The 10917-nt window shown below is 38.1% G+C and overlaps 1 protein-coding gene across 1 annotated transcript in view; it reads right to left on the bottom strand.

Annotated features, from left to right (window-relative positions):
- Window positions 1–1003: 1003 nt before the first annotated feature.
- Window positions 1004–10917, bottom strand: part of SHC3 (SHC (Src homology 2 domain containing) transforming protein 3) — a 56315-nt gene continuing 46401 nt past the window's right edge. Inside the window, exons 7-12 of the mRNA XM_008945162.1 lie at window positions 9818–9944; window positions 8546–8699; window positions 7635–7731; window positions 6507–6701; window positions 3821–4116; window positions 1004–1132 (exon numbers count right to left, since the gene is read on the bottom strand). Of these exons, the coding sequence (XP_008943410.1) occupies window positions 1004–1132; window positions 3821–4116; window positions 6507–6701; window positions 7635–7731; window positions 8546–8699; window positions 9818–9944 (998 nt within the window). The remainder of the gene's footprint in view (window positions 1133–3820; window positions 4117–6506; window positions 6702–7634; window positions 7732–8545; window positions 8700–9817; window positions 9945–10917) is intronic.

Raw genomic sequence — 10917 nt, 5'->3', positions numbered from 1 at the left:
TAAAGGATTCTATGATTCTATATCATTTGCAAAACTGACCATCATAGCTCTCCCTGTGTGCAAGAAGGTTTTTCAGATATGTCTTTGAATAACAAAGTATATCCTACATTAAACCTATTAAATACAAGTTATTTGAACTTGCCTGATCAGTCTGTAACATCTCATTGGAGACTGGCAGTCAAGGACACCTAGATCTTCACCATAATCAGAGAACTACTTATAAATAATCTTAGCATTCAAATTAATAAAGTTACAGAATGTTGTTATACTATCATTAGAAAAATCAAATGCATACACCTCATACACAGAGAGATCACATTAAATCATTTTTAAAGCAAGATAGAAATGTTTCAATTAGCATAATATAAGAACCAAAACTTGACATCAGAAAGATAAAATTGATATCAGTGACGCTGAGTAATAGTCTTAAAAATCATTTTATGCTGAATTTCCCAGGTGGAATACTAGTTGCTGAGTTCAGACTCCTTCCATGGTTAATCAGCATAATCCACGTGTAATCCCCATAGTTGTGCTTCTTAGGTAGAATCAGAAATAAGATTCCTAATATTCATTTTCTCAAGAAATTGAAAATGCTGAATTCTATTTTTATCTGAACAATCACAGTTGGCATTTTTCTTCTGGTAAAAACACATGGCACAGAGGATAGTACGATACTAATAATAGACTAACTTGAAAAATATAAATATATACTGTATTTATATATGTAATGTGTAATATACACTAACAATATTCACATTAGAGAACCTGAACAATTTTATTGAAATTACTTTTTAAGAAAGCCTTCTGCTGTGACTTCATGTCTACATAAAGCAGTGAGAATTTTCAAGTGTGCCATCTGAAAAGGGGTTTTTAAAACTAAAGAAAACATACTCATGAAATACATCAGAATATGCTTTTTTTTTTAATGTACATGTTTTATCAGAACTGCAATTTCTACAAGTTGTAGCTTCCAAATTATAAAAACTGAAATAATTATCTGGAGTCAGTGTTTCCTCTCAACAGGCTGCTGCAGGCAGAGTTCACTTCCAGAAGAAACTATTGGCAAATTATTCTCAAGATGATGATTGATGAGATGACTTATGCTGTCAAAGACACGATCTTTTGTACGAACCTTTAAAAAAAAAGGATGTAAGAGGATAAAACCGAATAATTTTTTATCTTAACTTCACACTAAAATTCTCTGAGAACAAAATTACACAATTAATAATGTTTTTGAGACTGATCCCTCTCCTATTAAAATTAGTGGAAATTTGGCATTTCTGGAGTTTTGCTTCTGTATTGCCTATTACTCCCTCTATTCTTAGCAAACAGGTATTTTGCATGCTACCTATGGGCCGGTCTATTACTATTACTGTTTCTGAATACGTTTACTTGAAAGTTTTCTGTACAACATTTTGGTTCCCTGTAAGTCAGATTTTTAGATCAAATTTTCCTTTCCAAGAGGATACTCACTTCTTTTAACTGTTTTCACCTTTTCCTTTAGAAAGAGCTGTCCCTCCAGAGATGCCAGAACCCCACTCTTCTCTGTGCACCTCAGCATCTTTGTGCTTTCATTAACAAAGATGATCTTCAGATGTGGAAAATTCATTTTCCGAAAGCAATCCAGCCACTACATGCGCTTGGCTTGGTTTTGCCCAGTGCTGTACAGTACGCTCCTGTGCATTGGAAACTGAAACATTTCAGGGCAGGTAACATAATTTTCCTAGGCCTTTTATCAGCTCTCTGTACTGGCATCCTGCTAAGTAAATTATTACCAATAATAGAAGGAAACAGATACAGCAAGATAAAACAGTCAAAATTATCAGGACAGGCTGAAACTACTCAATATTACAAACTAATCTTTAATTATTTAACCACAACTTCACAAAACATTTCATTCCTATGTTTAAAATGATTTAGGAATACAGCTTCCATTCACAGAACAGAGGTCCTCTCCAGCAAATGTCATCCTGCAGTGAAGCTTTGTATTGGGATGGCTCTACAATGCCTCAGGCAACAGCCTGTAAGCACTGCTCTGAATTGAGGCTCGTCATCTATTTCTCAGACAGAGATAGTAACTTTGGGTAAAACCTTCCAAAGCCTGTTTATGCTGTGATGGAACCTCAAGTGAAATATTTCAGTCTTCATCACTAAGCTCTGGCAGAACTGCTAGTAACTTAGCACAAGATGTCACAGGGTAAAAAGAAGAAACAACCAGCTTTGATGGCAAACAATGCTGTCTGCTCTGTCCACACATAGCTGCATCACTGAAGTAAACCAACAAGCTACCCTGATTTCTGAAACATACTGCTTTGAAACATCACTTTCTGTAATTATTCAAAGTTATACTTTCAAAATGAGATCTCTTTAAAACAGCAATAATTTTCCTTATCTATACTCAGATTAACACATTTTCAATCCACTGAAATCAGCTGAGATTTTTCACACCTTAAGCAATATAGTCTGCCATCACATGAGTTCAAATCCTGATTCTAAATCCAGCAAAAATACTGTAGTCCTCCATTTTAAGAATAACTTACCTGAGCTAGAGATTTTTTTTTTTTTTTTTTTTAGTGGCAGCTTGATGAGAGCAGAAGCAAATGGACAGTAAACTCTGCTCCTACCAGCTGTAACAAGTCACTGCGTAATTTGTGTGTGAAAAGAATTTTCAGGCAGCCTTTGTGTGAATTTGTTTTTACAAATAATTACACCAAGGCCATGCAGAAGAAATGCAAGCCACTGGCATGTTGCTGTTGCTGGCCACACACTGTCATTTCATCAACAACTCTCCACACCGACAAGTTGCAAATAAGGCTGCTCAGGGGCTGTGTCAGGATCACACAAACCATACAGGCAGTGCAGCCAACCTAAATACAACTGCAGAAAAGCTGTGGTTCTCAAGCAGTGACCACTGAAAGGGGAGTTTCAGAGCCATTTGGGCCATGATGGGACATCACAAGTGGGCTGAGAACATGCAGGTCCCTGCACAAGGATGTGAGCAAGTTAGTGCTGCTCTTAGAGGCAATGTAGAAAAGAAGAAGGGCCTCCATCCTTTACAGGAGGAAGATGTCCCTCCCAAGAGCCATCACAGGGCCCGAGTACTCCGTGCCAGTCAGCAGAGATACAAACCTCCTGGTGGGAGTTTCTCATTTACTTTGAGGTATGTCATCTAAAGTTGTCCTTTACAGAGGAAAAGGAGTTTCCCATTCTCAGCTACCAGGAGCCAAGAATACAACACATGGCAATGCTTTCCTTCTCTCAGACAAGATTAAGCCTCCCAAGAAGCAGGTCATAACAGTTGCAGAAAACTTGAGCTCCCTTGCGTTCTCCATCTGGCTACTGGGAGGATCCTTTTGTTGGCTATGGGAGTCGCTGCACAGCAAAGAGATGGAGCAGGCTTGCCCCAGTTCTTTCTTGGGGTAACATGCAGAAAAACACAGAGGGTCTGGTCCATATCCTGGCTGAGAGAGATGTTACCTGGAAACTGCTGCCACAAAGACTGGCATTTGCACAGCCACCAGAAGCTTCTAAGCAGGAAGGCTAAAGAAAGAGCTGCACTTTTGACTAAGGCTATGCAGTGGCCAAAACTTGACCTTGCTGAGCAATCAAGTCCCTAAGGCTCCCTGCAACATGCAGAAATCATACAGTGTGTCTCCTTCTAGGCATCAGGGAAAGAATTAGAGATGTGATGGCATATGAGAGAGATGAGACTGTAGACTATACAGATCAGTTGTGAATAAGCTGTAAACAAGACTAAACACATGTACACAGAACATGTAGAGTCAGAAACCTCCTGTATTACTGAGGAGTCAGCACTTACAGTTCCTTCTGTGTCCACCAATAGAAGGTGCTTGGCCTGTCCATTATGCATGCCTGTCAGCACATAGGAGCCAGGATTCGTGGTACTCTTCCTCACAAGGAAGTCTCCACATTTCTTTAAGAGCTGTTCTGCTTCTTTCCTGCTCATCTCTCCTTGATACCATGGCTCTGTACTTAGCTCTTCAGCTACAGTCCAGTCAGATGCTCTGGATAAAAGGGGACTGGTGCATTCCATGGAAGTGGATTTCCTCAATGCAGCCTCAGATGTTTGGTTCTTGAGAGCATCTTCAAATGGTTCTGGTTATGAAATCAGAAACACAGGCAATATCATTCAGAGGTAAATCATGTTACAAAATGGTGATATTCCAGTCATTTTAAACTGAATTTATTTTGTGTAATAACCACTTCCCTTTATCTTTATGAAAAAAATGAGGGAAGATGTACTGCTAGGCCTTCTAATTTATGAATTCTATTAAGACCAAGGAATGTAGTGTATTAAAAGTCTACATTACTTACAGAAGGATGCTGACAAAAATCAGAGCAAACCTTGGCAGGAACTTTTGAAAGGTACTGGTTTTATTTCAGTAGTGGTTATTGTCAACCATTGGGTTTACATGCCTTGATACCAGACAGAGCTCTCCTTTAGTCTTGCTAGGTACGTCAGACAGTTTAATTTCAAATAAATTGCATAATATGGGCACCAAATGTCATTACATTCATATCTGGTCTCTCTTCAAACAACATATTCATTTAAAAATTATCCATTATTGAGTCACAGCCCAAGGGTGATCTAGATGCAATCAGTTGCCCTCGCCAATCAGCCTACCCCTAGCCTCCACCTACGAAGAGGGCTTTGCCACACAGACATAGGCAACACTTTTAACATGATTTGCCTAGCTGAAATCAGGAAGCACCTTTTAAACCTCAGCTAAATCCTCAAGTCAGTTTTACTTTCTGTAGAGTGAAATGGAAAGATGTGTCACTATAGTTCAAACAGTCTTACAGAAATAGCAAATAGGTCAGTGTGTGCTTCCTCATATGCTGTACTGACCTGTGAGAATCTATTGTCCCTTCTAAGACCTTCATCTGGCCAACTAGTGCATATTAAAAAGAGATCTTGTTCTGTGCCTACTAGACTTATGAAAGGACATCTGCAGAGCAGTACTGTGAAACAATACACTACCTCTAAGAAAACTGCTCAGATGCATAGACATATTTGCATGGGGCCACAGAGAGCTTAATTTAGCTCAGAGAAATAGGGTTAATACTGTGCCATTACAGTTTATTGATACCTCAGATAATTCTTAAATCCAGTTTATATATGTCTTCGCTACATTGCAGTCTGCAGTAAGACCAACACATTTAACTTGACAAGCCACTAACTTAGGGCTAGTTGACACATTCTCTAATCATAGAATCATTAAGGTTGGAAAAGACCTCTGAGATCATCAAGTCCAACCATCAACCTAACACTACCATGACCACAAAACTATGTCCTGAAGTACCACGTCCACACATTTTTTTGAACACCTTCAGGGATGGTGACTCTACCACCTCCCTGGGCAGCCTGTTTGAATGCCTCAGCTAATACCTAATACTATATTTTTCTGTTGATCAAATGATTAATAAATCTAATGAAGGCTGAAAGATGAGAAACCAATTTTCCCTATTTTTAGAAGAGAAAAAGTATATAAAATAAAAGTAAGCACATGCATGTTTTAAGGGCATGGCATTTTAGAAATCAAGGTTAGCATCCTTGCTTTCAGACAGCACTTTTCTATGTTCAGATCTATATTCACAGATAAATACTCTCTCAACTTTCTTCTTTCCCCTTTTCTTTCAATTCAAAATCTCCCTAAGCTGTGGAAGTAGTCGTATCTCAGGAAAAATATGCCAAGACAATTTTATTTATACTGAGATAACAGAAACGTAGATACATTATTTTATAAATAACATATAGGCACCAAGGGCTTTGTCTTACTGTCTTTTATTTACGTGAAGTGAATTAAATAAATCATGTCAGCAAGTGATTTGAAGCAGGAAGAGTAGAAAAATAAGGAAAATTTTATGCGCATCAAACTTATTTCCCCATATTTCTTGCTAAGTATGTATTCAAGGCTGAAAACAATGTGTATTAGTAGTGACAACATCAAATTATGACTGATGCTTAAACCATAATTTTACAGCTGTGGCTATGATTCTAACTTTGGAAAAGCTTACTTCAAAGTAAGAATACATAGTTAGATACAGTATAGGCCTATCCACAGCAAAGGATAACTCAGCCTTTTAATTTTCCTCTCAGCTTCCTTATGGCACAGAGATTTTGTAGTGTGCATTGACTTCCTAGTATCATTCACAAGACAGGCTGGAGCTAATTCTCTCCAGCTATTCACTCCTTCACTTTCCTTCATGACAAGCCTCTTGAATTATTTTCCTTCTGATGTTGTTGCCTGTGATGCTAAGGATAACTCACCTTAACTCAGGTATAACACAAACTAACTTCAAATCTTTGGCCCCCCTTATTTTAATTCAGTCCAATATGAAATCACCATGAATTCCAAAATTCACCATAATTCCATCAAGAATACTCAAAATGTGGGAAATTTAAAAATTATTTTTATACAGACATTACGCATAAACACATTAGATCACTTGTTACAAAGGGAGTTAATAGGAAGGGAACTCACTCATGTCAAACAGATCCTTTCCTGGGCTGCTGTCTTTATTATCATCTCCTGTTCCACTGAAGGTACTTTCAGCTTCTGCCTGAAGTGCCAACAGAGCTTCTATATTTTTATGCTGGGTGTTCACATATGTTGGCATTTCTGCTGTTGGGGTTACTTGTGACTTCCCTTCTGGCATACTACAAATATCCAGAGATCCTAGAAAATTAAAAACTTTTTTCCTTTTTTTATATTTGAGAGAATAGTGTTGTTATAATGAACAAATAACTTCATAGCCTACCACCAAAGGTTTAAAAGTTCCTTGAAATGGGAGATGCAAAGTCAATAACTCCAGGATCTAGTAGTAAAAATGTTGATGAATGGATTTAGAACTGTGTTTTAATGAGGGGTTTGGAAGAGGGCACTATTCAAGAGGAAAGGAAACGTGTAAATAAAGTCTGTCAGTTTCAAAAATTATATTCAGCTGGAGAGTCATGAGAGGAGAAAATGGAATAAAATCCTCAAATCTGTGCAGATTAACAGCAGATAACATATTCTGGCATTTGAAAAGAAAATGTCCCCAGAAACACAGTAAAGCTGTCACCTAAAGATGGATGGCATGAAATTTCACGTTTTGATGTCGTCTGCTAAAAATTCATCAACATAAAGAACATTATGTGTTATTTGTTATTCATGAATCAGAGATGATGTACAAACACATGCTTTGCTCCATATTAGAAAAAAAAAAAAAAAAAAAAAAAAAAGAAGAAAAAATACTTCTGACTTTAGGCTCCTGCTTTGGTAACTCCATCGGATTTTCAGAACAGACCATGCAGACTGTCTTTAGATACCAAGGGGTTTTAACACATGACAAGCTAGTGAGCTGAAGGTTTGAGGCAACTCTATTTATGAATTGCTCTACAAAAGAGAAGATTTTATGAAGTTGTGCATTTAAGAATTTATCCAGAGGAAGTTACTAAAGGCTTTTCACTGATCAACACTAAAATTTGGACAAAGGGAATCTATCAACAAAGTGCAGTTCATTGCCTTGAGATTTTGGGGCATCAGACTTTCACATGCTTTGCTCAGACTCACATGCTTTGCTCACCCAATAGCTCCTGCAGTATTACAGCTAAAACTAGCAAAACTCACCCTGTTTAACAGGCACATGATGCCAGTCTTCACTGAATTGGTCTCCTAAGTGACGACTCTGGTAATAGGTTTGCTCTCCTCCCACTCCTGCTGCAGACTAGAATGGATACACATTCAAAGAAAATTTCAATTACCTTTAAAATGCTTAGATATATTATGAGCAGCTCTAACAATTTCCTTGGCTGTATTCTGTGTACTTCCACTCTTCATTTCCAGTTCATCATGGTGTCAGAATATGTATCTCACAAATGCATTTATGTAGGAGTAAGATATTACCAGTGACCTTCTTGTAAACTTCTCTGCTTCCTTCTTTTATTAACCCCTGCAACCCCAAATGATGCATCATCTCCTCTAGTACATTTGTCTTCACACAGCAAGCCCTGACAAACCATGCTTAGGAAAAGCATTCCACAGAAGCATTCCTGGGACCAGTAGACAACCCCATCAGGCTCCAAAGCATGAGTTGAAAGACTCACCAGAGAACACACTCAGGTGCTGAAGACAGGACAGACAAGGAGAGGTATGCTGGACCTGAAAAATCCTCTTAGGTGGCCACACTGATATCACAGTTGGACTTCTGGCAGCAATACTAGTAGAAATATGCAAGCTGACCCTAGGCTCAACTTGAGGTGGTAAACCTATCTAGAAACCTGGCTGAATACTGATCACTGTTGAGTTATTAACATAATGAACTGTTAGCAATGACTGCATTAGATTGATAAAATGTTTAGTTTGTTATGAACCTGCCTAATTTGTTTCCCCCTAGATCTTCAATGCCCATTCAAAAGGAAACTGGCCATACATGATAGGCTGTGAGATATAAATCATCAAAAAGTAGCCATGTTAAATCATACTTTTTTTAAAAAAAAATTGATTTATCAGGAGGAGGGCACAGATAGAATTGCACTAACCTGAGCTGTACTTGCAGCAGGAGGAAGTCTTGCTTTGAGCCTGGTATCAATGAAACCACCAGGGGGGGGCATTTTATTTGGGATGTTATTGTAATAGGGATGTTCTGTTGCCTCGTTTTCATCCTCCATCCATGGCTCATCCAAACTCTGCATCCTGTAAGAAAGCAGGTACTTTATTTTGCCCCTGGCTTCCAAAGTTCTTACAGATTCTTGCAGCAAGTTGAGACTGCCTGTCGGGGGGTCACTACTGCATATTATTGTGACAGGTGAGCTATCATTGTAAGTCGAAGCACTGATGGATCACACAGCAGACCTCTGTTTAGACAAACTAATCTAAACTACCTTTGTAAAGAATGTCTTTACTTAGCTTTAAAGACCATTATAAACTGCATTAACGAACAATTTTACATAACCTTACAGTAGCATTTGTAATATTATTACTTGAATGACTGACTAAGCTTTAAAACTTTGTCTTTATAATTAAAGGCTGCTCTATCACCAATATAAATCTGGAAGAACTTCAGAAAATCAGGAGATCACAGCTGTGATTTCAGTCTACATTTAACAGTCATTTGCACAAATCTAAAGCGAGTACAGAAATCTTCCAGATTAGGATAGTAGCATATTATACTCGCCATACACTCATTTTACTCTGATACAAGAGACTACACAGGGTACCAGCTCACTGGGGTTTATACTAATGCTGGCAAGCATATAGCAGTCTGTGTTAAAAACACAGCTCACCAAAGAAAACAGAATGCTGTATCCCAAACTTTTGAACATATACAAGCAGACAGATTTTGTACCCTCCAGAGAATAATGCAGTTAAAACCTCTGTACAATAATTCACATTCTTAAAAATTTCACTCTGGCTAATACCAGAAATAGTGAAATACCACTAGCCATTTGGGAAGCCCAGCAACTCTTTGCTTTCTTCATCTAAACTGGCAGAGCTATTATGACAGTAACAATAAGGAAATGCCACAAATAACTTCCATTCTTGGCTATCCAAGTCTGCCTACTAACTACAATGGAAAATATATTGCCATTTTACTATGTTCACCATGAAATCCATATTTAGCTCCTTCTTCCAAAAATGACTGTGCTCCTTTCATATTCATTAGGCAAATGCTAATTCAGCAGAAATCCCTTTTTAAAGTGTTTAAATCCTGTCTGTCTCCAGAAACACACATTTTATTAAGTAAATGTGCTCCACAGCACATTTTGTTAAGTAAATACAAAGCTAAGGATCCTAAAGCAGTCTTTACTCACCTATCATGAAAAGTAGGTATCTTAGAGGGGCATCGCAAGTACTGTTTAAATCGAAGCTCAAATGCCTGCCCTATGGTGCTGATGACATCCTGGGCCAGGCCATCACAGCATTCCAGTATATGACAAGCTAATTGAAAAAGATTTGACACATGCACATGCAAATCATTGTTTCTGTTAATCATTGGATGAGCCAACCTGTGATAAAACACCTACATGTCAGGCATACTCACACTATTCATAGTGTGCACAGTTAATAAAGCCTTACTCTGGAACAATGAATTTTAGACAATGAGGTCTTTTTAAAGGTTAAGGAAAATTGCTCTGATGTGTAACTGCAATAGGCAAGACCACAAATCAGTTCCACAATTTTAACAAGACCATAAAAACAGGAAATCTCATAAAATATCGTTATTACCTGAATGCAATAGATTATATGAGAATTCTAAGCTTTAAATTAAAATTATAAAAATATTAGTAGATGGTAACAACAAAAAAAAACTTTCTTTCCTTTCCTCAATTTTATTACCATTTCAGTTTTATGACTAATCACCCCAAGTTTGCAAGCTTTTCACTTCCTTTGAGTTTCCATAATTTCCCAAATTACAGGCTGAAGGAGGAATAGTAACTAGGATATTTTCTAGATCCTGGGCCCTGATCTGATTCTAGTAACAGAGAAGCTGGTACCTTTTCCTGCATGTCTGTATGGAGACACTCCCAGTTAACTGTGGGAACACTGTGAAGCATGGACCAAGACTCTGGTTAACTGCAGTACCCTCCCACAAACTCCAATCCATGACACCCCTCTGAACCCACATGACAGAGTCAGTAAGGAGGGAGCCTGGCAACACAAGCTTTCTTCCTATGGGAGACCAAGAAATCTTTATCAGCTGTCCAGACAAATCCATCCCAGTTTTAAATCAAAGAGTGGCTCAGGGGTATCATCTTATGTGACACATAAACAGGCAACTCATGAGGATTTCACCTAACACTGCAGGAAGTGTCTAGAGCCTGGATTGGGTTTGAAACTGTTTCTTTTCCAAGTGCTGCCACAGTACAGTGGGATCTTGTTTAAAGTTTTTTCATTTCTATCACCCCGAATG

The sequence above is a fragment of the Merops nubicus genome, unplaced genomic scaffold (assembly GCF_000691845.1).
Source record: "Merops nubicus isolate BGI_N331 unplaced genomic scaffold, ASM69184v1 scaffold5910, whole genome shotgun sequence".
Classification (NCBI taxonomy): domain Eukaryota; kingdom Metazoa; phylum Chordata; class Aves; order Coraciiformes; family Meropidae; genus Merops; species Merops nubicus.
The sequence above is the reverse complement of the archived record's forward strand: the minus strand, read 5'-3'. Positions and strand labels throughout refer to the sequence as shown.